This window comes from Trichomycterus rosablanca, chromosome 7, assembly GCF_030014385.1.
Source record: "Trichomycterus rosablanca isolate fTriRos1 chromosome 7, fTriRos1.hap1, whole genome shotgun sequence".
Taxonomy (NCBI): Eukaryota; Metazoa; Chordata; class Actinopteri; order Siluriformes; family Trichomycteridae; genus Trichomycterus; species Trichomycterus rosablanca.
This window is the reverse complement of record NC_085994.1, coordinates 40,572,233-40,600,217: the sequence shown is the minus strand read 5'-3', so window position 1 is coordinate 40,600,217 and position 27,985 is coordinate 40,572,233. Positions and strand designations below refer to the sequence as shown.

The following is a 27,985-nucleotide window of genomic DNA, read 5'->3' as shown; positions in this document are numbered from 1 at the left end:
CTCACTAATATGAGGTATCTGTCCTGTGAAGTCCCGTTCTTGGCCGACAGTTTGAGGATGTGTCCCTCCTTGATGAGCTCGTTAGTCGGGTTCACGATGTCCTCCTCTCCCCCGAGCAGCTCGTACACCTTCAACAACTTCCTCATGCGTTCCTGAGGGAAAACACGACACGATAATGCGGTGATTGAAGTGGAGGGTGCTGGTTCTTCCTGGCGTGTTTATCAGCCTTCATCAGAAATCATCATGTATTATATTCAGAATTAACGTTACTTAGACTAACATTAGCGTCACTTGTCTTGTACTGGACTTGTGGAAAGAGCAGGAACAGGTGAGCGTCACGTAGTGTTCCTTGGGTAATGCAGTTTATGTACGGTCGTGAGGCACTTAAACGCTACACGAATTAAAAAGTTAACTAGCTAAACACGAACCTAACATTTTGAGTTTTACAGCAATTTGCATATCACACAGGGAAAAGCTCATTTCATGGTCCGTGATGAGATTTTCACAGCCGTAAGTCATTATGAAACTTACAGAACCTAATAAAGAGGACAAGAATGGGCACAGACAGCTTGAGAGAAATGCCAGTACGCAAGAAAAAGTCTCGGTTGTTAATATCGGGACCTAGATTTTTCATAGTTTACGACTCTTTTAGTGTGTTTATTTAATTCTTATATATTTCATATATTTTATGTTTATTCATTCATTCACTTTCTTAACCGCTTATCCAATTAGGGTCGCGGGGGAGGGGGGGGTGCTGGAGCCTATCCCAGCTTTTCAATGGGCGCCAGGCACACAGTAACACCCTGGACGGGACGCCAGTCCATCGCAGGTCAGACACACACACACACACACACACACATTCTTCTATAAGGCAATTCAGTGTCTCCAATTAACCTGACTGCATGTTTTTGGACTGTGGGAGGAAACCGGAGCTCCCGGAGGACAGCGGGGGAGAACATGCAAACTTCAAACAGAAAGGACTCGGATCGCCCCGCCTGGGGATCGAACCCAGGACCTTCTCGCTGTGAGGCGACAGCGCTACCCACCGAGCCATGTGTCGCCCCTATTTCCCTATTTTATGTTTAGTGTTTATTTAATGTTTATTGTTGCACCATGGGAGCGTAACCACCTAAGAGTAACGTCATTTTAATCCTCTGTATGTCCTGTACATATTGCAGTATTGACGATAGAGCAGACTTTGGGACTTTGAGAAAAGTCCCGGTATACCAAAGAGTAAAACGTAAAGGAGCCGGTACTGCAGCTTGACGAGTACTGACCCACTCCGAGCACTGCAGTGCATTTATTTTATTTTTATTACCTACAAATAAATGAAATTAAACTGCGTTGGGCGAATCAGATCGGTGATTCACGTTTCACTCGGTCTGTTTGGGTCAGTCAGACTTGGCTCACTGGAAACGAGCTCTGATAATTAGCAGCTCTAAATGACAGACCTGGGAGGCTCTTAATTACAGAGCGGTGCAGCGGAGTGGCGGTACGGACTCGCCGCGCAAACACTCCGGCAGTGGAGAATGTCTGGACTAAGGTGTGAAAAACCCACTTACCATCTTCCTGATGGCTGCGTTGGAGTGCTCGGCTGCCGTGGCGATCAGCTCCAATGATTCTGAGCAGAATAGGGAAAAAAATCAGCAGCTTTTTAGATGTTTCACAACACAGACTGATTCATAAATAATATGAGGTACCCAGACAAGAACAAGTCTGTTCTTTACATTATTTGTACTAGAAGGCAGCCAACGACTCAAAGTTTACAGTTAATTTAAGGTCACTGAGGTCACACACACACACACACACTCACTCTGTGCATCTTTAAAGTCTTCTGCGTCCTGGGGCAGCCGGTGCAGGTAATCCTTCAGCAGGAGCTCGTAACGAGGGATCCGCTGCACAGGTTCCAGCATGTGGTGCTGCAGCGTCAGATTCCCACACATGTCCTCTTTCTACACACACACACACATTGTATTTTTTATTTAATTAGGATTTTAATGTCATGTTTTACACACTTTGGTTACATTAATGACAGGACAGGATACACCGGTAATCTCTAATTAACCTGACTCCCATCTTTGGACTGTGGGAGGAAACCGGAGCTCCCGGAGGAAACCCACACAGACACGGAGAGAACATGCAAACTACACACAGAAAGGGCCCGGACCGCCCCACCTGGGGATCAGTTCTACCCAACGAATGGATTTTGAATCACTTAGTGTTCGTGGGCATTGAACGGTTTAAAAAATGAATTAAATGTGCCATAATTTAAATGCTCTTTCTTCTCAATGTTAAATTCAGCAAATAAACAGTAATTATTCACTAAATGCAAACACGTTTCTTGACTGTAGAGCAGGGTTGTTTTTTGAGCCAAATAATGGGTTGCAGAGAAAAATGATAATAATTAAATTAACAAATTTTAACAGGCACAAACACAAAATGAACTGTTTTGTTTGTTTATTAGGATTTTAACGTCATGTTTTTACACTTGGGTTACATTCATGACAGGAACGGTAGTTACTCATTACACAAGATTCATCAGTTCACAAGTTTTAACGTCAAACACAGTCATGGTCTCCAATTCGCCTCACTTGCATGTCTTTGATAGATATAGATATACTTTATTTGTCATATATAAATATACAGGTGTACAGTACAATGAAATTCTTTCTTCGCATATCCCAGCTTGTTTGGAACAGTCATGGACAATTTAGCATCTCTGATTCACCTCACTTGCACGTCTTTGGACTGTGGAGTAAACCGGAGCTCCCCGGGGGGGGAAACCCACACAGACACGGGGAGAACATGCAAACTCCACACAAAGAGGACCCGGACCGCCCCGCCTGGGGATCGAACCCAGGACCTTCTTGCTGTGAGGCGACAGTGCTACCCACCGAGCCGCCGTGAAATGAACTGGTACATGTACGCCTCCTTGTGGAGGCTTTACGTTATATCTTGTAAACCACAGTGGGACCATTTTATTAAATAAGTATATTTCGTTTTGTGTTTTGTTTTGATGCATCGTTTGTGTTGCCTGGGTCGCGGTAAAAAATCTTGGACTTATGAACTTTTTTATAATGGTTGCTTTTGCAAAGTCTTGAATAATAATTCTGATCGCTTGATTCTGTCGTGACACCGTGACATTTTCGGCATTTAGCAGATGCTCTTATCCAGAGTGACTTACAGAAGAGCTTCCACATAGACAACAGTCCAAGAATACAAATCGGCTGAAATCCTGTTAGAACAAAGTCTTTATTCTTTTCTTGTTTTTTCTTATAAATAAATAAGAATTTTAGTAAGTACATGTTAGTTCAGCTTAAGTGCTAAGTGAAGAGAGGTGGGTCTATTATTAATCTATTATTATTATTATCTATTTCTATTACAACATGGTATTAATCAACACACGGTGGTTAAAACAAGCCTGATGACAGGTGACTTAGATCCCAGCTGCTGCATCCGTGTTTCTAACTGAGCTGATTTTTTTAAGCGAAGATGTGATTAAGAGACGTGGCATCCAATTAACACCAGTTCTAACTGTGCGAAAGAGACAGAGAGAGAGAGAGCTGGCACGAAGTTCTCGTCTTTCACACATCAGCGGAAAGTGTGATGCTCTTACTCATCCCGGCGCTTCACAGAAGGCTCTGCTTCCACTTACTGCCACGAGTTTAAGCTCTTATACTTGTGCTAACCACCCACCCCCACACACACACACACACACACACACTTACACACGTCAGGTTTCACATGTCTCACAGGAAGGGAACACAGGAATTTACAAGAATTAGCAACATTTTACTCATACAGTGGAGGTGACAAAGTTCTGCTCTAGGAAAGAGTCTGGTCTGGATAATGTTCATCACACTTAAATAAAAAGCTTAGTTTAATAAAGCACTAAAATCATATCGGTATCTTCCTCAGTTTAAATAGTGTAGAACAGTTTTACTTCAGGAGGTAAAATGTAAAGAATCTATATTCTCCATAGTCTATATATTCTGTACATATACACAGATCAGCCATGACATTAAAACCACCTCCTTGTTTCTACACTCACTGTCCATTTGATCAGCTCCACTTACCATATAGAAGCACTTTGTAGTTCTACAATTACTGACTGAAGTCCATCTGTTTCTCTACATACTTTGTTACCCCCTTTCATGCTGTTCTTCAATGGTCAGGACCCCCACAGGACCCCCACAGAGCAGGTATTATTTAGGTGGTGGATGATTCTCAGCACTGCAGTGACACTGACATGGTGGTGGTGTGTTAGTGTGTGTTGAGCTGGTATGAGTGGATCAGACACAGACGCGCTGATGGACACCTCACTGTCACTGCTGGACTGAGAATAGTCCACCAATCAAAAATATCCAGCCGACAGCGCCCCGTGGGCAGCGTCCTGTGACCACTGATGAAGGTCTAGAAGATGAGCGACTCAAACAGCAGCGATAGATGAGCGATCGTCTCTGACTTTACATCTACAAGGTGGACCGACTAGGTAGGAGTGTCTAATAGAGTGGACAGTGAGTGGACACGGTGTTTAAAAACTCCAGCAGCGCTGCTGTGTCTGATCCACTCATACCAGCACAACACACACTAACACACCACCACCATGTCAGTGTCACTGCAGTGCTGAGAATCATCCACCACCTAAATAATACCTGCTCTGTGGTGGTCCTGACCATTGAAGAACAGCATGAAAGGGGGCTAACAAAACAGATGGACTACAGTCAGTAATTGTAGAACTACAAAGTGCTTCTATATGGTAAGTGGATCTGATAAAATGGACAGTGAGTGTAGAAACAAGGAGGTGGTCATAATGTTATGGTTGATCAGTGTATTTTATCCAATAATGTATACTTTAAATATTTTAAATAGATATATTTAAAATATTGCTGTTGTACTAAATAAGCATTTTCAATCTGTCACAGGGCTTCACCTGCCCCCTGAACCCGAATCTCAGTGGTCTCGGGCCAGCATTATAGTTCACTGTGCCACCCCAAGCGCCCTAAACTAAACTAAACCCGAAACGAATCTGCCCTGATCATACCTGAATGTCATGGACGATGGCTTTGAACTGCGACGAGCGCTCCATCCAGGTGTTCACCAGCTCCATGGCCGTGTCGAAGTTCTTAACGTATTCGCCGTACATCTTGAGGAAGGGAGCCAGCTTCTGCAGGATGTCCCCGATCCGTGGGTTCGCATCCCTGTGGACAGAATTTAAGAGTCAGTGGTCAGTCCGTCAGCAATCTGCTCGACCGGAGTCTCACCTCTCGTCATTTCTGATTACTGTGGAGTGAATAAAGCGCACTGTGAACTCTTGGTGTTCGGGGTAAAAATGGTATGTGGGAACTTGACTGTGTACATTATGGTCAAGTGGAGGAAATAACCGAGGACTGAGGGTTTTTTTTTTTTGCTTATGCAGCAACGTCCATCTGGCTGTTAATCTGTTTTCTCAGTCTGTGACTCAGTTTCTCTCGTATTTCCTCTCGTGTTCGACTCTGGCCACATTTCCTCTCTTTTGCACCTTATTTACTTTTTCCATCACTTTAAAGTCTCCTCCCTTTTTTGCTGGATGCATTAAACCTCTGCAGCCAGTTGGAAATAGAATTATTATTAGCAAAGAAAACTTGCTCTGTGTTACGTAAGAAGCTGGAATATGAAGCTGGAATGTGAATTGGAACATGCGATTAATGTGTCATTTTCTTGGCAACACTCTCAGCGTGCTTTTCTACCTTCTCTAATTAATTTACACAAACGAGGAAGGATCAAGTCTGAACAGAACTAGGTGTAAATCATCAGCAGCCGTGTTTGCTGGGAGTGGTTAGCAATTACTTTTAACCCTTTCATGGTCTCACCAAGAAAATCAGGTTTATAAAATGATTTCTTTGCATTTCTTAGTTTCTTGGGAATAAACCAACAACAAATAACTAATGTTTTTTATTAGTGCACACAGTATTTTTTTATGAGAGTCTACCAAACAGTTGAGATGAAGACAAAAGATGATTTTCAGCTGCTAGTTTCAAGTTGACATAAAGGTTAGAAAGGCTGTTTTCTTAAAACCACAGTATCATCTACCAATATTTTTGAGTTTAACACGTCAACCAAGTAGTAGATGCGGCCCAAACAAGATTATTTAAATACAGCTTATTTTTACCAAAGTATTTAGACTCAAGTAAGATCAAACAATTGGCTGAACAGACCATTAAAGGGTTCGGTCAGGGTTCGGGGTTTGGACAACTCTCATAAAGTAGATTAAGATCATCACTTTGTTTGTTTGTTTATCAGGATTTTAACGACATGTTTTTAACACTTCGGTTACATTCATGACAGGAACGATAGTTACTCATTACACGAGGTTCATCAGTTCACAAGTTTAATATCAAACACAGTCAATCACAATTCAGTCTCTCCTATTCACCTCACTTGCACGTCTTTGGACTGTGGGAGGAAACCGGAGCTCCCGGAGGAAACCCAGGCAGACACGGGGAGAACATGCAAACTCCACACAGAAAGGACCCGGACCATCCAACCTGGGGATCGAACCCAGGACCTTCTTGCTGTGAGGCGACAGTGCTACCCGCTTAGCCACCGTGCCGCCCTAAGATCATTACACAATTACATTGTTTTATTTATACAAAAAGCTCTGTGGTGTTTTAGGGCTGGTTTACTATATTATTCACACAAGAGTGACATTCCCACGGACTGTGGTAGCCGAGTGGGTAGAGCTTTGGGCAATCAATCAAAAGATTGTCGGTTCAAATCCAGGCTCTGCTATGCAGCCACTGTCGGGTCCTTGAGCAAGGCCCTTAACCCTGCCTGCTCCGGGGGCGACATACAATTGCAGACCCTGTGCTCTGACCCCAGCTTTAAACAAGCTTCTTCTTATTTGTATATACATTTACTATTTACATTTTCGGCATTTAGGAGACGCTTTTATCCAAAGCGACTTACACTCTAAGCAGTTGAGGGTTGAGGGCCTTGCTCAAGGGCCCAACAGTGGCAACCTGGCAGTAGTGGGGTTTGAACCAGCAACCTTTTGATTACTAGTCCAGTACCTTAACCACTAGGCTACAACTGCCCTTATATATCCACAAATCATTATCTGAGATATGTACAGAGCTCTTCTCATATGTTCTATTGCAGTGGTTCTCAAACTTTTTAGACCAAGTACCACCCATTATCAAACCAAAACTTCCAAGTACCTTGGAGTTTCTCATCACAGAACCACATATGGCACACATTAATTAGGTGTGTGTGTATATATTAGTGGTGGGAATTATGGCTTCTTGAAGGGAGCCGGATCTTTTGGTTCGGTTCCTTTTAAAGAGCCGTTCAAAGAAATGGCTCTTCGTTCTTCGGGAGGCACTACTGGGTAAACTATAAGACACCCCCGATATTAATATAAAATTTTGCTACCTTGCCTTAAATGAATTCCTAATTCAAACAACACTTAAACGAGAAAAAAAAGTTACTTCAAAAGGAAAAAAACTACAGAGAAGAGACGTACTGTGATTGCATCGCATTAAGTTTCAGAACAATCCTCTCTTGTGCAGAGATGTGACTGTTTGTTTCTGCTTTAAAACATAAGTGCCATGAAATAACCAGATTTAACACAATTAAACAAGTTTATAGTTTATTTCTCAATTATTTGCCATTATACAAAGCCGCACGTGATTGGTCAAGATACGTGGTGGCGTTTGTGTGTTTACACTGAGCAGGAGGGGCGGGGTTACACACACAAACACACACACACACACAGGCAGCATGCACACGAACAGGAGGGAGAGAGAACTCAGCGCTTTACACAAATCAAATCACTTTGTCACGTCACATTAACACAGGTGTGAAAGGTGAGTGAAATGCTCAGGTGCTCAGTCCCTCACAGTTCCAATACACATTAATTACAAAAAATATACACATTAACTTACACAGGCAGACATTACACGCTGGAAAGGTGAGAAAAATGAGTGAGAGGAGATATAGTAGTTTGGACTCGAGGAGCGCCTTTTACAGAGAAGTGCAGGCCCACTGGTGGGAGACCAAGTGTTCAGTCTACCCACATCTTATACATGTGATGGCACATAGACTGTGTATCTGTCCACTCAGAGAGAATCTTTTTTAACAGGGCAGATCATAACAGAAAAGAGAAACAGGATCAACCCATCAAAGATGAGCTCCTTGGTTTTTCTGAATGCTGATCTTACATTTACATTTTCAGCATTTATCAGACGCTTTTATCCAAAGCGACTTACACAATGAGCGGAACACGATGAGCAATTGAGGGTTAAGGGCCTTGCTCAGGGACCCAACAGTGGCAACTTGGTGGTGGCGGGGCTTGAACCGGCAACCTTCTGTTTACTAGTCCAGTACCTTAACCACTAAGCTATCACTGGCCCGTGAGTTTATCTTCACTAAACTATCTTCTTTTTGTTTTGCACATTTTCATTTATATTTTGTTGAGTGTGAGTGATGTTTCGTTGATGTTGTGTTGTTTCACTCTAGATGCTTGTTTATTTTGTTTTGTTTATTAGGATTTTAACGTCACGTTTTACACTTTGGTTACATTCATGACAGGAAAATTCACCTCACTTGCATGTCTTTGGACTGTGGGAGGAAACCGGTGCACCCGGAGGAAACCCACACGGACACGGGAAAGACATGCAAACTCCGCACAGAAAGGACCCGGGCTCTTCACCTGGGGACCTTCTTGCCGTGAGGCGACAGTGCTACCCACTTAGCCACCATGCCGTCCCACTCTAGATGCAAATGTACAAATAATATACACAATCGGATCTTTTTGTCTAATTGAGATGGGTCTTTGTTTTTGTATTTTATAATTTATTGTTGGAGCACTCTGTTCCATGTTGAGTATATAAATAAAGCACTTTAAATAATAAACATGTAATACAATGTTTTTTTGACATTAGTAATTCATTTTACATGTAATTTGGTAATAAATTAATTTAAGCAACAAAAAAATCTAAGGAGCCACTTGGGAGCCGAAAGAGCCGGCTCTTTTTAGTGAGCCGAGCCAAAAGAACCAGCTCTCTAAAAGGAGCCGAAATTCCCATCACTAGTCTGTATCAGTATCTGCCTTGGGGGGGCATCAAGTGATCACTCAGCTCAGCTTTGATTTTGTCTTCTTGTGATTTCCGGGGTGGATACAACATTTTAAACATGTAAGGATGTGTAATGTGTCATTTTAGTCCCATAAAACCTTCAAACTGTGTTAACCACTATTATGTGTCGTAGAAGGATTCGATTCTATTGAACGGCCCTTTAAGCCAAAATAAAGGAACCGATTCGCACATTTGGGAGTCGTTACATACATACGGCTCTTTAAAAGGAACCGAGACAAAAGATCCGACTCCCTATCGCAGAATTCACTGCAGCAGTTTCCCAGACGCGATTTTTTTTACTCAGTAACGGATGTTATTTAAAATGTAGCGAATTACAATTCTTAGTACAAAACACACTTAAGTAAAAGTAAAATTACAGGCTGTAAAATCTACTTTAAAAAGTACAAGTACACAACGCGCTCATTGGCTCCGTATTTTGATTCAGTTCGGCGGTGTTTGATTCAGTGAATCTTAATTAAACTCTTCTGTTTGTGTCTCGTTTAGCCGATCGTGTTTGCGTCCTTATTACTGAATCTAACCGTTACCGTGTATAATCCTTGTTGTCTTCCGTTTACTGTTTTGGTTTTCGCTGGTTTTGGACACTGTTTTCGCCCTTTTTATATTAAACTTTCCCGGATATATACTCCGCGAGCGTCTGCTCAGTTTCTGCTTCGTGACATGTTGGTATTTTAATTAAAATATAAAGTATGTAAACAATCGCGATTGTCACATTCTAACATCGGGTGAAAACGTTCATTCGAATTAACCGAATTAATCGTGAAAATCGCCCAGCCCTAATTCAAACGCAGATCTGCTCTGATAAAAGCGAGAGAGCTACTGATAACTTTTCTGAAATTTCGAGATGGAAACCGCGAACGTGAAGTATAGACGTAATGAAGTACGGTGGATGCGTAGCCCCGAATATTTTTAAAAACACATTCGTTTTAATTAAACTGATTTTATTAAAACAGAATTATAAGAACTTTGAAACAGATTTTATTAGTAATTTCCACATTTTGTTTCATTTTTTTTATTTATTTATAATTATTAAATTATTTATTTTTTCGGTGCATGTAATTACTTTTCCGAGATTATCTGGCGTACCACCTCGTGCTGCTTCACGTACCACCAGTGGTACGCGTACCACAGTTTGAGAACCACTGTTCTATTGCAATGCCTGTAGCTTGCTCTAGGGGGAGCAGTTTAACTATCCCTATTTACATGGCCACGAAGCAGGAACCAGCTGTGGATCATAACTGCTAACAAGAAATCAGGAGGCCAGGCTACAGAATGAAATGACATTATCGCACTTTATACACCATCTACTTTGCACATTTGATCATCTATTTAGAAAACCTGCAATAAACTAAATAAAAGCGCAAATTTGGAAGCAAGTCCGCTCACCACTCTTCCATGCGCTTCTCCAGCGCGGGCAGCAGGAACTGCTGGTGGAAGCAGTAGATGGAGCAGATGTTGGAGAAGACGCCCATCACCACCTCGCAGGGAAACGAGCCCCGTGCTCGCGCCTCCTCCATCAGTCGCCCACTGAACACCTGGTCCAGGAGGTGAAGCCGGGACACGTAGGCCTTCTCCGTGTGCAGGAGCTCGTTGGCGATGTTGAACACGCGCTGCTGGACCGATAGCTGCAAGGCACAATTTGGCATTCATGATGAAAATGTGCTTTTAACCTAGTGTCCCGACTTTTTGGAACCGGATTTGCAGGGGAATCGACAGAATGTCTAACAAGACCCGACTCTTTCCATTCCTTGATGCTACAGACATGAGTCGATATAAATGCTACCTCAAGGTAGCCCATGAAGTACCTAAAACACATAACCAGCTGATTGTTTCTAATAAATAACACGAATTAACATGAAATTAATAATAAATTATGAAACAAACGCTAGCCCACCAGTGCTGACATCTCGAGCTTGCAAGTTCGACTCTGAGCTGTGCTACCAGCCAGCCGGGCGCCTACGCGGACAATAATTGGCTAGTCTGGGACGTGTAGGGCTGTAGGGATTCCTCCTAGCTGTTGTAAGTACGACCTCTGCTGGCTGATCAATGGTGTCTGCACAAAGACGGGGGGGGGGTGGGGGGGTGATGGAGATGTGTGTGTGACTCTCCGTGCACGTTACGGATCTCCACACACGTGTTTGTTAGTCACGGCCCTCCTCAGTCAGCAATGGAGATAAATTACAATCAGGTGATTAGATACGACTAGATTGGGAGGAATTTGAGGGAAAACGCATAAAAAAACAAATAGAAAATCGAATGTCGGTCACAAAAACCAGGCCACCAATTCCTTCCCACAGACCCACCTCTACAGAGTCCTGTCTCTCTGCTTTGGGCTGCGGCTGCATGGCCATGACGCTCTCGCTCTCGTCTCCGCTCCCCTCTTCCAAATCGCTGTCCCCCTCCGAGTCCCTCCCTCCTTCCTCCGCGGCGGCGGCGGCTCCCTCTCCCATCGCTCCGTCCATACAGCCGCACGAGGACGAGGAGGACAGGCGAGGGAGCGACAGGCACACCTCTCTCTCGTCCGCCGCGAAGCACAGTTCCTCGCTGTGGGACGGAGAGCTGATGCTGTCGATGCCGCTGTCCCGATTGGTCAGTTTGGTGTCCGTCTGCACCGGGGGGAGGGACAGTCGGTCCGGGGGGATCTCCGACTTTTCCAGGTCCCTCATCTCTACGGCATCCAAGAGTCTGTCCGAGGCTCCGTATCCAGATTCTGTGGAGAGACGTTTCTCAGAGCAGGAGGCGCCCGGCTCGCTGTCGTCCTCCTCTAATTCCTCATGCGCCTCCTCCTCTAGGCCCTTCTCTTCCTCCTTGTTGTCTTCCGTCTCTTGGCTTTTTGGAGAAGGAGGCTCCAGAGGTTCGTTTAGGGAGGTGCAGGGTAAGACACCGTCTGGTGTAGGCTGTGGTTCGGGTACCCGCGGCATGCACATCACTCCTCCCGTGATGTCAGGCACCATGATGATTTGCTCCCTAAACAAGGAAAAGTAAAACATTACATTCATGTTAAATTAAAACACTTCACCTCTTAATCTTGAGGTGAATTAGTTCACGTGTTTATTACATTTACGATCAGGTCATGAAGAGCGGCTACAGTCGGCCCTGCGTCCTTCACGCTCTTACCTCTCAAACCTCTCGATGAGAGACAGGACGCACGTCGGGGAGGAGCTTCCCTCGGCCCGTGGCGGCGTGGCTCTCGATTGGCGGGGGTCCGCCGGGAGCGGGCGGGACGGAGGCGGGGGGAGGGGCTTGTCCGGGGGCCGGGGTCGGCGGCCGCACTGTTGTTGGAGATGTGGTGGCTTCGGGGGCACTGAGCGAGACAAAATCAATAACACGATCGCTGTGGTTAGTCTGTGACCACGTCATGTGACCGTATTAGTGTGAGGGACACATCTAAGGTCAGGAGAACCGAGTTCTATTATATTATAGACTCGTATCATGCTGGACGTGTAGTTCAAAATAAAGAAGTGGATAAATGAGGGGACATTTAGTAAAATGCAGTAAAAAAAAAAAGGATCTGTGATGTGTTAATTCTCTTGCACGTTTATTTAAGTGATAAAAGTAGAAACCAACTTCATTGGAGTTTGTAAATAGAAACACATTTAGAATTTGATTTCTGCAACACACTTCAAAAAAGTCAGGACGGGGGCGTGTTCCCTCCGGTGTTCCATCAGCATTCTTATTAATGAGACTTTTTAATGCTTCAGGAACCGAGGACACTAATTGTTGTAGTTCTGTGAGTGAAATTCTTCAGCTGCTCAACAGTCCGTGGCCGCTGTTGTCTGATTCTTCTGTTCATGATGTGCCATATATTTTTAATGCACTACAGTCTCCTGTTCCTGTTGGGTTCCTGTCCAGGTTTTATCCTTGTAATATTTGGGGAGTGTTTCCTTGACACTGTCGCCCTTGGCTTGCTCAGCAGGGAGGAAAATTTATTAATAAGGAATATGATGAGAGCTTGCCTGAGGAGATTAAACGAATAGCCTATGTTTTCAAACACTGCATAATCAAGGTTGCACAGTGAAGGCAAAAGAGTGATCAGTCTATCGACTAATCAAAAAAACTGAACTAAATACTGGCGTTAAGGGTAAATATTATACTTCAGTATACATAGTGTGTACATAGCATTTGAACACAGCATTTGAGTAAAATTTTTTATTATTATTTTTTTTAATTATCATTTTTTTCCCATTTTTTCCCCCCAATTTTTATCCCTATTCTAGTCGTGTCCAGTTACCCTGATTATGTCGTCTATACTGGTTCGACCCTTTGCCGCCGACTGAAGACGCCACTCAACTGACTTGCGCCCCCTCCGGCACGCAATCGGTACAGACTTGCATTTTACACCCGCACGAGCCGAGTTCGTACACCGAGACACACTGCGCACGGAGGGTCACCCCCCCCCCTCAATGTTATTCCTCAGCCCTGTGCAGGCGCCGTCAGCCAACCAGCAGGGGCCGCGGTCGTACCAGTTATGAGGACCTATGATCCGACTCTACCCTTAAGCCCCTGAACAACAGCCAAACGTTTCGTTACGATGTATCCAGAAACCCAACTCTGGTGCGCTAGCGTACTTTACCGCTGCGCCACCTGAGCGGCCTAGCATTTGAGTAACATTAAACAGTTACGTTATGGCAACCGTGTCCATCTCTCAAAGAAAGCTGTATTAAAAGAGCAATTAAATGAGGAACCTCTCCCTGTGTAACTGCGTTCTCTGATCGGAAAACAACATTGCGTTGCTTCTCCATTGCTATAATAACCAAAACTTGTTGTCTCATGATGGAAATGATGGAATATGTGCAACCACGTCGGCCGAGGTACTTAATTAGGGTCTAATTGAGATTTGATTGGCTATCCTGAAAGGAAAAATGCCTGGAGACTGTCAGAAATACCTTGTGGTTTGGGCCCGGGTAACGGCGGCCGTGTTTTAGGGGGCACCGGCGGCGGATCTTGGTGACCATTCTCACTCGTGCCGTTGCAATGCTGCAGCCCCAGGGGGCCGGGGTCCGAGCACAGGCGCTGAGGGGCCTCGTGGGCTCCTGGAGAGGGGCCCGGCTCCAGGGACAAACTCTTGGTCAGGAGCCGAGGACTGGATGTGGACGGGCCTGGAGAGAGAAGGTGAACAAGATTTAGAGATTTTGTGATGATACTAACAGACCCACGTTCTGAAGCGGGTAGCGCTGTCGCCTCACAGCAAGAAATGCAGCCAGGGTCCTTTCTGTGATGAATTTGCATGTTCTCCCTCCCACAGTCTGAAAACATGCAGTCAGGCCAACTGGAGCTACTGGAATTTGCCAAAAGTGTCTAAGTGGGAGTGTGTGGGTAAATATGTGTACGTGTGTGTGAGTGTGTGTGTGTGTCTGCCCTGTGATAAACTGGTGACCTGTCCGGGGTTTTTCCTGCCTTTTGTTCAATAAATCAGACCCACTGCAACCCTGACCATGATAAAGCATAGTAAAACAGACAATGACAGAATTAATGATCGAACCTAGGTGCTAAACTAGTGATCTAAACGTTGCTGGTTCAAGTCCCACCACCAAGTTGCCACTATTGGGTCCCTGAGCAAGGCCCTTAATCCTCAAGTACTCAAAATGTATTATTACAATACATAAATATACAGTATATATATAAGCTGCTTCAGATAAAATGCTGTAAATGTAAATAATCACATTCTAAATGTCTATATGGTTCATTATATAAGCCTGATTATTATTATCTGTCTCTCTCACACTCACACACACACACACACACACACACACACACACTTTCTCTCCTACTGCAGTAATCATAAACACTGCATGAGTCTCAGGCTTTAAAGCTCTAACACAGCAGAAGGGATCAGAAGAACGAGTCCTTATCACTGACTGCTACCTGTTCAACGTTCTGCAGAGTGAGCAGCACATGAAAGAAATCCCACCATTTAAATACTAATCCAAATATGTTCAGTCAGATGAGTAAAGTCAGCGTGCAGGCGGGATTATGGGGTTTAAAAGTTCTTCTCTGACAGCTTTAAATCCCCTCACGCTTCTCCGGGCTTCACCGTGACGTGCGCGCTGACCTGAGCTCCAGACATTCAGGGGTGCGGTGGTGAAATATCAGAGAGGAGGAAATAAAGCGAATCCCTGCAGCTGTGTTATGATACAGCGTCGGTGTAAGATGTTATTAACAATGGAAATCTGGTGTTAAGCAACTTAATAAAACACTAAGAAATTATTGGCCAAAAAACTGCACGACTTTTAGACAGTTTGCATGTAGCTGAATACATTTATTAACTAGAAAATGTTGGACATCCAACGTCGGTTTATAGGATCAGTGCTTAGTTATGAGGCAGAGACGGGGCCACAGAAACATTGACCCCAGTTGAAATCTGACTGGCCTCCAAAGTGCCCCTGTAATTATTAGCTAAATTTAGAAAGATTTGCAAATCTGCTAAACGTAGGGATGTAACAATACACACTGTGTTCACGATACGATTTTTTCCCAATTTTTTAAACTAAAATTGAAAACAAATGATGACAAAGTTTCCTTTTATTATTTCTCTTAAAAAAAAAAAAAAAAATACTGTATTTGTGATTATCTTTTATTTATCTAAATAATGAATGCTCTTTTATTTCTGAGGTAGGTACAAACTATGCAAAACAATGCTGCACATTTCCCTTTCTGTGGAAAAAACTGAAATGAAATAAATCCCACATTAAATAAATAAATGAAAAATACAAATAAAAAAAGTATCCTCACATAAATACATTTGGCTGGAAAATTCCAAACCTGGCAACCCTGTAGTGACGTCAACCAGGCGAGGTGAATAGAGCCAGCACCCTCTGCTGTTTAAAGTGAATATCGATTCATTATACATGTAAACAGATTGGAATCGTTACACGTGTGAATCGATTTTTAACTGTCTTGTGGTGCATCGTTACATCCCTAATAAACATCCAACCTCGGTTTATAGGATCAGTGCTTAGTTATGAGGCTAATGTAGAGTCAGATCCAGGGACGGGGCCACAGAAACGTTGACCCCAGTTAAAATCTGACTGGCCTCCAAAGTGCCCCTGTGGTTATTAGCTAAACTGTGTAAATCCATGTTTTATCATTTTTAGCCGTTATTCATATCACTTGTAAGGATATTATAATACAGTGGAATTGATTGACGTGTTTGGTGATGGTGCAGTACAATCGTATTTAGCAGACAGGCTTCGTTTCCATGTAATGAAGCTCTGACAGACATGATCAGTTTAAGAGCTTAAAGAGCTTAAAGCGTTTCGGCTGAAGTTGAAACTGTGAGCGGTAAGAATGCAGACTGTGTGGGTCTGGAGTGAATTATGTAGGTCAGTGTGTTAGACTGTCGGCCTACGGCAAACCACGCAGCGTCATGATTCGTTCGTTTACAGACTCGATCAATCCTGATATGTTTTTCACGCCTGTGACGCGCCGACGTCATTCAGAAGAGTGAAATGATGAACCCGCTTCATAACGCACCGCTGACTGACTTCAATAAACAATCTCTCCTTTCATGTTGACGTGACCGAGATTGGAAACCTGTGATTGCTTCTGAAAACGTCAGCCCGCCAAAGGAATTTCTTAAAATGGCACAGACGGGTTGAAGGGTTTCAGACCGGCTGTGTGATGATAAAAAATCTGGCATGCATCCTATGTGCGGATCTAATTGATTCCATATGATGCCTCTCGTACCCGTTACAGGCGGGGAGACGAAATGACTTCCACATGCTCGTTTAAAACGGTTCGAAGGGAAAAATAAAAAGGATGGGGGGGGGGCGAGCTCTTCCAGCCACAGACTTAATTCCTCAGTGTCTTCTGGGTTTACTTTATTTTATTTCTGGCTTTACTTCTGAAAGCTGCTTTGATTCACTCCAGCGCTCAGCAGTTTAGGGATGTTTAGACTGAATACAAGTGAGTGTTTTGACCTACAAGCCCATTTTAGGTGAGATATGTGAAATATTTGTGCCCTGAATCCTGACTCATGTAAACTATGTAAACACACACATTTCACATTCAAGTGTTTTCACAGCTGAGCTTCAATTGCTTTTGAAACGCGATCGAGAGGGTCGGGTACTAGTACAGGCACGCTAACGTTATCCTGTACACCTTCAAATACAGTAATAAAACAGACATGAAACTAAACCCAGAGCAAATTATGAAAATTTATGGAACACAATAAAAGTCAGATTTATTTCCATCCTCATTACAAATGAGACGGATGAAAAATCAGTCTAGTCCGTCATTTAGACTCCATCGATGGATCAAACTCTCTTTTTCATTTCACAAATAGCAATAATAATAATATTTTAAACACGTTTACATCAGTACACAATCAACTGTCCATACTAGGGATGTAACGATGCACCACAAGACAGTTAAAAATCGATGCCCATGTGCCACGATTCGAATCGGTTATTCATTTAAGATGAATCGATATTCACTGGCGCTATTCACCTCGCCTGGTTGACGGCACTTCACAAAATTGCCAGGTAGAGATTTTCCAGCCAAATTTATGTATGTGAGGATACTTTCTTTATTTGTATTATTCATTTATTTAAATAATGTTGGATTAGTTTTTTTTAAACAAAAAGCATTATTTGGTATAGTTTGTACCTACCTCAGAAATAAAAGGGCCTCAGTTATTTAGATAAATAAAAGATAAACACAAATCATATTTTATTTGATAAAATAAAAGTCCATACCAAGCATGAACAAATACTAAATATAATAAACAATGAAACAGAAAAGTTCCTAATTCTGCATTTGCAAAACTAACCGAACATTTTCTCTTCACTTCATTTTCATCAATCGCTTTATCCCGGTCAAGGTTGCAGCGGGTCCGGTTTGCAGAGAAACACTAGGGGTAAAGCAGGAATTTCTTGAACAGGGTGATAATCAATCGCATCCTCCCTCAGACATAGCCAGTCATGTCTGTGTAGATGCCTCGCTTAGATTCGAACCCTGAATTTAGCGCTGGCAGGCTAGCGGAACTGCTGCACCACCCGAGCACCGATAGCCAAAAATATTAAATAAAAATAATAGTCTAAACAAACACTTTCTGCATGGCAGCAACGTTACCAACAAATGATAAACCTGAAACTACCTGCTGTTAGTGGTGCTGAATAATTCAACAGCAGACAGAGCCGCCAGGGTCGCTGATCAGGCCCTTCATACGCTAGTCTTTACCTTACTGGGTCAGTGTTAATTACGTTAATATTAATTAAATACATCTGTACATGATCGCCCCCTTGTGGAGGCTTTATGATACATCTTGTAAACCGCAGTGAGACCAGATTGTACAGAGCAGAGCAGAGAGAAAAAGATGCGTTGTCTGTGTTGCCCGGGTCATGTAAAAAATCATGAACGAAATGTGGGTGGCTAGAAAAACCCTGCTGTAAACGACGAGCCTTTCATTTACGCTCCTCCTACACCAGGCAGTAAAAATAAATGAAATGAGAGCTTTAATGTGACTAAATGCACCAAAGTCGATCAAATCAATGTCTAGTTTAAAACCACTTAGGTAACTAGTTATGCTCATCTGAAACGACTCGGTATTCATCAATAAAAACAATTACAGAAGTAAATTTTAAAGAAGTACATGACTTTCAAAGTGGGCCAGCTTGCAAACTACTTTAGCATGTCTACAACAGCATGTGTGATTAGCTACAACTTAAGTAACTTGAACACTAATGTCAGTGATGTGTAGCCAACGTGCAGTGGAAAACAGGGTAAATGTGGGTACGTGTAGAGGCTCAGCAGTGTGCTGAAGATCCAGAAGCTGCATGAATGTGCTTAAAGACGAAACTTTCAAGAGCTGAGCCAAACCAAGAACAGTACACACAGACATGGGTGAACAAAAGCGTGCACACACACACAACTTCAGCTTTTAAAAGCAGTACACACCTGCAGTGTGCAGAGCGGTTGCTCGACAGAAGCATGTTAGGGCCTCGTCCATACTAGCACAGATTCATCTGAGCATGCCGGTCTGTTTTCTGCACTTTCTGATCTATACTGAAATGTAAAGATGATAGAAAACATGGTGCAGCGCAGGCTGACGAAGCATTAACGTTACATCATTAGATGGTTTGATACTACAGTCTGGTGAAGCGTGCTACATCGTGGATCAGGACCGAGACAAACTGATTACAGTGCTCACAGATCTACAGCGAAACAGCTGGATTTGAGCAGAGGGTCTCCAGATGACACCACGCTGGAGACAGATGAGAAGCTGAGTAAGAGGAACAACGTGTCGGGCCGCCGTTTCGGCAAACCCAGCAGAAACATCTCTCTCTGGATATGTGGTCATTATTTCTGGTTATCTGTTACTGACAGACAGGTCCAATCCAGAACACGTAAAGAGCAACACCTGAATCAAGCAAACTGCTGGTTTTTGCAGCGAGAGCTACAACCTATGGTCAAGGAACCAGACTGTAATTACTACTAATAAGTCTTCCCATTAATATTTATCATAAATGGGTCAATATAAGTCTAAAATACAGAAGCACAACACAGTTCATCCACATGAAATACAATTTACTAACAACCTTTTTCTTTTATGCATAATTTGCTTGCAGCGTCAATTTGTTTACTTGGAGGACTTCAGGGTCGATGTTTGGGATGTTAACGATGTTTAAACGTTGACTGTTTGTTTGATGTGAGATCAGGAGCTACTGATCTGTTCCACACATGAGAAACAGTCAGAGTTCAGACTTCTGATTTGCGACTCATTCTCACCCATCTGTAATGGGCATGTGCCAGTTCAGTTTACAGACCCATGTGGATGCCATGTGGCCTGAGAAACCCTCCAGTCAGAGCAGCTTGCTTATTCACAGACATTATTCTGCCTTTTCATGAGTTCATGGCGCTCGTATTTAAATGTTCTCACACCACACATGATGGTGGTCTGTTTAGCTACAGACCAACAGACAACCTGACAGCCCACGCCACAAATGCAATAATACTAGCATGAAAAATATATCAAGTATGATATTTTGTCAAGCCTGTGTTGTTTACTCACAAGTACCAAACTCTCAGTCCAGAACTTGTTTGCAGAATGAAAGTACAAGTATGAACTGTGCAGATTGTGAACGGTGTGAGTAGAGCTATCGGCTGACTATAAAGTTTATTTGCATATTTTAACATCCTGGTCAGTCAGTACTGCAAAATCAACATTGCTAAAACAATAATAAAGACCTACAGACACTGAATACATCACTAAATACAGTTCAAGCTATTGAGGGTTAAGGCCCTTGCTCAGGGGCCCAACAGTGGGAACTTTGGCGATGGTGGGGCTGAGCTACGACTGTCCATATCAGGCCAGGACGTGACTTATAACCTCAGGTTTTTAGTAGGCTGAGAATCCAGTCTAAATACATCTAAATCTGAAACTCTCAGATTTAGAGATGTTGTTTAAACAATGTTTAGAATAGAACAACAATAAAACAACAACAAGAATTTTATGCTTTAACACAAACGTTAAACCGATATTCATGTCTCTTCATGTCCTTTTTTTGTATCTGAAAAGATCAGGTCTTTCTCTTATTCCATAAAGCCGACCCTTCTGCTCTGACAGGTGCTTGTGGATCAATGATCCATTTAAAATGTCGTCCTTTTGTTGAGCGAGCCGTTCATCTTATGTGACTTCACGTCAATATTTTATGACTGTGGTGCATCCTATTAAGGGCCCGACCTACAGAGCCAGCTGCTAGGATAAAGGAACCGACAGTGTGTGAAGTGTAGATGTGATTACTGCTGATGCTGCACGACTTCTAGGACAAGTTGGGAGATTTCGTAAGATGAAATGAATTAAAAATCTGTGGTTTGATGCCTGCAGCCTTAAAGACCTTTCACTTCTGCCCCTGCTATACTGATCACAAATCATAACTACCTTGCTAAACAGCTAGCATCTCATGCTACCATTAACTTGATTCGTCGATTTAACAGGGCTGTGAAGAATTCAGTAACAGCTACTACTTTAAGCACACTATGCTAGCACCTCCAGATAAAATGTCTGACACTGGGGCCTGTGCTGTCAGCAATAAAAAGGTCAGCACCACAGTGTCTCGGCATCTCAGACGGCATCTCAACACGCATCTGTCACCCACTGCAATGCACACGACACACTAGCAAATTGGTATTAGAGGCGTAATGGGGGAGGCTGTGCTAAATGGACCACGCAATGGAGGAGAGACGTTTTACAAAAGTAGGCCAGTTAGTGATATCCACGGTGATGCAGTAGAAAGGAGGTAAAGAATAAATACTGGAACTTATTTGTACGTTCGTTTATGAAACTCCCACCATATTATTAGTTTATTAGGATTTTAACCTCATGTTTTACACTTTGGTCTCCAATCCACCTCACTTGCACGTGATTGGACTGTGGGAGGAAACTAGAGCACCCGGAGGAAACCCACACAGACACAGAGAGAACATGCAAACTCCACATAGAAAGGACCCGGACCGCCCCACCTGGGGATCAAACTTAGGACCTTCTTGCTGTGAGGCGACAGTGCTACCCACTTAGCCCCCGTGCCGCCCTCTCCCACCATATTGTGACACAACACAATAAACCAGTATGGGATTTATGTTGGGGTGCTTGGACTTTTACTTGCCCGCCTTACACCGGCACCAACACTGGAACTGATGGGGTGTGTTTTGGCAGTGGTAGCAGGTGTAAAGTTCATACACACATTGAAATATTACTGTCTGTGTGGGGTATTTCTACTGACTTAAATATCGCTATAGCTACATAATGTGAACTCTTATCCTCTATACTGTCAATAACCTCAAAACCCAATAGAGGTATTTTAGTATAATTAGCCTAAAAGACACTGTTTATTGCATATTGCTTTATTAATAATATATATAAATCTAAATTTGGTTCCAGGAAATATAGTGTATTGCATTTTTCAGGTTTTACCACTGCTTAATTCTTGTCTGGGTGCTGGTGGGTTTATCTTGCCCATAATCTCTGTAAGCAATGCAGTGACACCTCAGACAGGACGCCAATCCATCATGGGTTGTGGTGTATCGTAAAAATGTCTGGCATATACTGGGATATATGCTCAGCTCCTATTTTATTATGGATATGGATTTATCTAAATGATTTTGACCTTGAAATACAATCTGCAGCATTTCTGTCGGCGGAAACGCCTTGTTGATCACAGTTCAGAGGTCAGAGAAAAATGGCCGGGATGGTTCAAGCTGGACAGAACGGCCACAGTAACTCAACCACTCTTTATAGCCCAGATCTCTCAGAGCTCGGTGGCACATCTGTCAGGTTACAGTGCGCACAGACTAACTAGAACTATTTGTTTAGAATTTGGTTTAGAATGTTTCGCCTCCTTTTAAATGATCATGTGAGCAAACATACAAGTCGTACAGCTATTATTATAGGGGTATTAGGTCCACACGAATATCCACACACACAGAAGCGGAATGTAGCTGCATCCCTGCATCCTCACTCACTGTGCAGCATCAGTATGAAAGTGCATGCTCGTACAAAGTAGAGATGGATCCGATCGAGCAAATGCAAAGCCTTTTATTCATGTGCATGACGCTGAAAGACGTTATAACCGTTATATAAAACAGGTGGGTTACAAATTAAGTGTCTAGTAAGGATTAAGACCCCTGAGTCACAGAACGGCTTCAATGCACCATGACACCAATTCAACAAGAAGTTAAAAAGACGTTTAAGTGGATTGAGATCTGGTACATATGTTTACTCATTCAGTTACCCCATCCCACCATGACAGGCATGTTCAATCACACTGATCAGGTGAGTCTGAATAATTCTGGATACATTTGCAGTGACCCTTTCCTTCCCAAACCATGCAAACATATGCACCACACTGATGAATTACTTATTTATTTAGGGTTTCATTTTACCAACAATAGAATCAACAATGGTAGAATAATAATGCTGTCCTAATACCATGGAAGAAGGTCCCCACGAATATCCCCAACACACACACACACACACACACACACACACACACACAGAGACACTGCATCTTGCTGCACCCTTGCCTGCATAGTGCACATCTGTAGAGCATCAGTGGGATGCTGCATGCTCCTAATTAGTAAAAATGCTCCAAATCAATCACAATCACACAGCCATAAGAGTCATTAATCACATTTATGATGTGTGTACAGATCAAATCTGTCTTATAGGAGATCAGAAAATGGGATTTCAGCTGGATTTGCAAAAGCAGTGGTCAAAAGAAGCTGCACATTGATCAGATGCATGTGTGATGCATTAATCCGCATCATTAAAAGTGCACGTATGAAAACGATCATGATGCACACAGCTCGGTGCAGACGGACATAGCGATGGTGGAAATGGTGCAGACTGACAGGGTGCCATTTTTTCTTCACATCATGAATCAAACCGAACGCGTTCGCATTGCAAACGTGCAATAAACGAGCTGTATGAGAAGAAAAGCTCTTACCCCGGAGCACGTTGGTTTTCTCCATGTACATCGCGCAGCATAACACGAAACCGGTCATTAAAATACAGCACGGGGAGACTGGCTTCCCCTCCAGACGTGCAGACGAGAAAAAATATCACACTGGCTTCAATGTTAATCTGTGTAACGCGACAGTAACTGCAGTCAGAAAGCTTCTGCCCATGTTCACATCAGAACCAGCTAAATGAACCGAGCTTTCCTCGCCGTGTGCATCAAACCCTGCAATCCCTTCAAGATCAAAAAACCTGGATTTTTTAAAACTAACATTATAAATCACAAAATAAACCCATGCACCCTGATGTCAGTGCAAAATTAAGCAGGTAGAAATAAAATAAAGTGCAGATTTTAATGCCTCAGTCCCCCCACCCCGAACCGGCTGCCCCCATTACAGCGCACAGCAGCAGCAGCGCTTTGACATGGGGAAATCGCAAGCGCGTTTGGCTCCGCCCATTATGCTAATTATGCGCGTTAAGCCACGCCCACGCTCGTTATTTCAGTTCGCTTTACGAGCGCTTGGCTCCGCCCACTACTGCTCCTCATTGCGCCGAGCAGCTTCTGTTGCCTTGACAACGCACTAACCGCGTCATCGTGTGCAGGGTCGCGGTGGACCCGGCGCCATCTAGAATAAATAGGCGGTCAGCAGAAATAAAATACATCCTGGACTAAAAGCTTCAATAAAATCCATGGCTTAAGGAGCCGTGCTGCTGTGTGGCACTAAACTCTAGCAGATGTGATTCTGTGCAGCTAGATGCAGTGTGTGTGTGTGTGTGTGTGTGTGTGTGTGTGTGTGTTGGGGGTAGTAGGAAACCCAGTATCAATTACAGTGTTTAATTGACATCTATGAACATGAACGGACACCTAGAGCACTGAAACTGAAACTCCTGCTTTTGCAGAATTGACACTGACGTATCCAGTAACAGCTTTATCCTGATCAGGGTCGCTGTGGGTGTACACAAACACACTGGGCAGTGGACACAGGACAGGGGTACGCCTTAAACACCTTAAAAATCATCACAAGGCATCAGACAGCCAATCACTCTTCTCTTAGACACCCACTTGACAAAGTTTGTGATATCAGGGGCAGCTGTACCCTAGTGGTTAAGGTACTGGACCAGTAATTAGAAGGTTGTCGGTTGTCGGTTCAAGCCCCACCTCTGCCAGGTTGCAACTGTTGGACCCTTGAGCAAGGCCCTTACCCTGCAGACTGTATACTGTCACTACTGTAAGTCGCTTTGGATAAAAGCATCGGCTAAAATGCAGAAAATGTAAATCGTTCTTACACTTTCAGCAAGAATGACAGAAGTTATTCACATTTACATTTTTTGCATTTAGCAGATGCTTTCTTTTTCATCCAAAGCGACTTACAGTTCAAGCAATTGAGAGTCAAGTGCCTTGCTCAAGGGCCCAACCGTGCTAACCTGGAAATTGTGGGGTCTGAACCTGCAACCTTCTGCTTACTAGTGCGGTATCTTAACCGCTAGGCTACAACTGCTCTACTGTATTGCCTTCTCGGTCGGGATAAATTCGATGAATCCGTAATGACGGTATATATCTTGATATTTTCTGTTTTGCTTCCTCACCTAAATCTGCTTTAGCGGAATCTGCATTACCATCTGAACCAGAATGATTTCTAATGCCCATCTGTTGGCCTTTGTGCTTTTGAGATTGGCAAATCACATATTCGCCCATTCACAAAGACCCACCGCAGGCTTCGGGTAGTTTAAAATAGATTCGTATGACTTCACAAAAGATCTGCCATATGCCAACAGCGTATTGATTTTCCAGTCTGTATGTTTTGGGAGGAAACTAAAGTACCTGGGGAAATCACTGGGAGAGGCTAAAGAAGTGGATTATTGATTGTTGCTGATCAATTTGACTATATCAGGCGTGGGGTGAGAATTTGGATAGGGCACCAGTCACTCAGTCAAACTAGTATTAATTTCTTTACCATACTCTATAAAATTGTGTTTGTCACCACAACTATGGATTTAACTTCTGTAAAGTAGGAGTGCAAATCTCAGCTCTGCTATCAGCCAGCCAAGTGCCTGTAGGGGGAGGGACAATGGTTGGAACAGGGTTCCTCGTCGCTGGGGCGATTGCAGCCTTTGATGACCAGCCGAGGCGCCTGCACAGGGGGGCGACCCTCCATACACAATCCAATCCAATGGGATAACACCCAACTGGGTGAAAAAAAAGTGGAGATCTCAATAAAGAATTGATAACACAAATGAATTTATGTGTGTGTGGTCTGTAACTGTACTGTAATTAATATCACTGATAAAAATGCTTCTGCTAGCACACCGGCACCGAGTTTCTGAACTCCTCGGTTTGAAACTCGGTGTTGCCACCGGTCGGCTGGGCGCCATCTAGCGGGCGTAATTGGCAGTGCCTGCAGCAGATACTAGTTGGCCACCGTATCTGCAGGGTGGGGGCCGGACTGTGTGTGGGTGGGTGGGCAGAAGAGACGCCTGTACGGAATGGAGGGGCGAGAAGAGGAGGGCTGTACACGTGCTCTCCTCAGATCAATCTGGTATCTCTCAGCAGCGGAAGACAAAACTGAGTCGCTAAATCAGGAGGAAAATGTGATAAAAGTTTATTTAAAAAGCGTCCTTAACAGGTGCTAAAAATGTCCTGATTAACGTGGCTCTATTAAGTCATTGCTAGTGGATTAGAGATTTATTTACTTCTTACACTCAGGATCAGACCTGAAATGTGCTAACTGCATGTAAAGATGGGAAAACTATAAAAAATCAAAACTTAACACATATTCACAGCAAATGTCATTTAGTAATTAGGTGCTTTTTCTGCTAGACACACACACAGACAGATTAATTAAGCACCAGCAGGAAGTGAAATGTACCTGGTTTAAAAAAAAGAAAAGGCGAGAGTGACACCCTAAGTGTTTCATTCCATTTTCAGAACTAATGTTTGATTAAAAAAAAAAACAATGAATTAATCATCCTAATCAGTAAAATGACATAAAGACCTGGATCTAATCGCAGGGCTTGTAAAGAATGCTTAGTCTGATCATTTGGAGGAAGGATGGCAGATCAATAGCGAGTGCATGGACGCACTGCGGGCACACGGTGACTGACATCGACTGACTGGCTATCACAAATATCGGTTCACGCGGCCGTGAGCTCAGTTTATGAAACGGCGCCGTGGGTCTGTTATTAATTTGAGATTTGCAGCCGTAGCAGCGCTGCTGCTGCTGCAAAATAAAACTGCTGATTCATGTGTTGATTTACACATGGCAGACAAGAGGGAAGGAGAAATACCATGATACCTTTGTGAATTTGTAAAATTTTTCCACCTGTTTTATGCCAAATCACTGAGAAATTCAATCCTCGGTTATGGATTGGCACCCAGTCCAAGATATTCCTTCCCTGCGTCCAGTATTTTCGGTGAAACCGGACCCGCTGCATGATAATGAAATGAAATAAACGTGTCTTATATATACTGTTGGATATGTACAGATAAAGAAATGCTATATGTTTATGATGAGGCTTTCGTATCTCTTTACATCAAATGATCATAAAAATATCACATTTTATTAGGGCAGTGGTAGTAGCGAAAGCTCAATGGTTAAAATACTTGATGAAAAAGTCACTGTTCAAGCCCCACCACCACCAATTTGCCACTGTTGGGCCCCTGAGCAAGGTCCTTAATCCTCAATATCTTACACTGTGACTAATTACAACTGTAATTGGCTTTAGATAGAGCCGTATGGTGAATGCTGTAGACGACTGATCACTGTACAGCTGATCGTAGTGACGTGTGTTTCTCCAGTGATCAGGCGCTGTGCCTATTGTGATTACACATAATAATCTCCAGCCGGGAGAGCATTCAGATCACGGGCCTTTAAGGCTTAATAAAGTCCGTTCCTCATTGTCTGCCTCTTTTGTCCTCTTTACCCCATTCTGAGGTCGTGGTACTGTCGCCCTGCCCAGCCCTGGCAAAGGGTGAAGGATTTAAATGGAGAGATTTAGCTCCTGATTTCCCCGGAGAGACGGCCATCTGCGTCGTGTCACCCGGCCCACGTTCTCTGCTCCTGCGTTTGCACATGTCGGGTGATAACAACACACAATGTGCTGCCACGACACATGCCCGAGGCCACATGCACTTACAGACAACAGCCGCCAACTGAGCTATTTATAGTTATACATTAATACACATCTATTATAGATCGAATTAAGACAGCTGCTGCTTTGGGTATTAATAGACTCAAAACAAACCGATGACACAACATGTCAGAACAAGTCACACACCAATGTGAAGCTCTAATATAGACCGTTTCAAATGAATATTCATGAGTCCAGGAAGTGACGTTGATGTTCCTAAGACGCTTCCGCTTGGTGGTAAACAGCGCTCAGAACAACAGCGATTGAC

The 27,985-nt window shown here is 43.3% G+C and overlaps 1 protein-coding gene across 2 annotated transcripts in view; it reads right to left on the bottom strand.

Annotated features, from left to right (window-relative positions):
* fgd1 (FYVE, RhoGEF and PH domain containing 1) overlaps positions 1-27,985 on the bottom strand; it is a 54,495-nt gene that overhangs the window by 10,148 nt on the left and 16,362 nt on the right. The window contains exons 1-9 of one of the 2 annotated variants that reach the window (XM_062999458.1): positions 23,579-23,795; positions 14,021-14,233; positions 12,252-12,438; positions 11,438-12,101; positions 10,521-10,759; positions 5,045-5,201; positions 1,814-1,952; positions 1,563-1,621; positions 6-152 (exon numbers count right to left, since the gene is read on the bottom strand). In XM_062999458.1, coding sequence (XP_062855528.1) covers positions 6-152; positions 1,563-1,621; positions 1,814-1,952; positions 5,045-5,201; positions 10,521-10,759; positions 11,438-12,101; positions 12,252-12,438; positions 14,021-14,233; positions 23,579-23,636 — 1,863 coding nt within the window. In that variant the 5' untranslated portion in view covers positions 23,637-23,795. Of the gene's footprint in view, positions 1-5; positions 153-1,562; positions 1,622-1,813; positions 1,953-5,044; positions 5,202-10,520; positions 10,760-11,437; positions 12,102-12,251; positions 12,439-14,020; positions 14,234-23,578; positions 23,796-27,985 lie in introns of those variants that run through there. The other variant, XM_062999457.1, reaches the window with a different exon arrangement.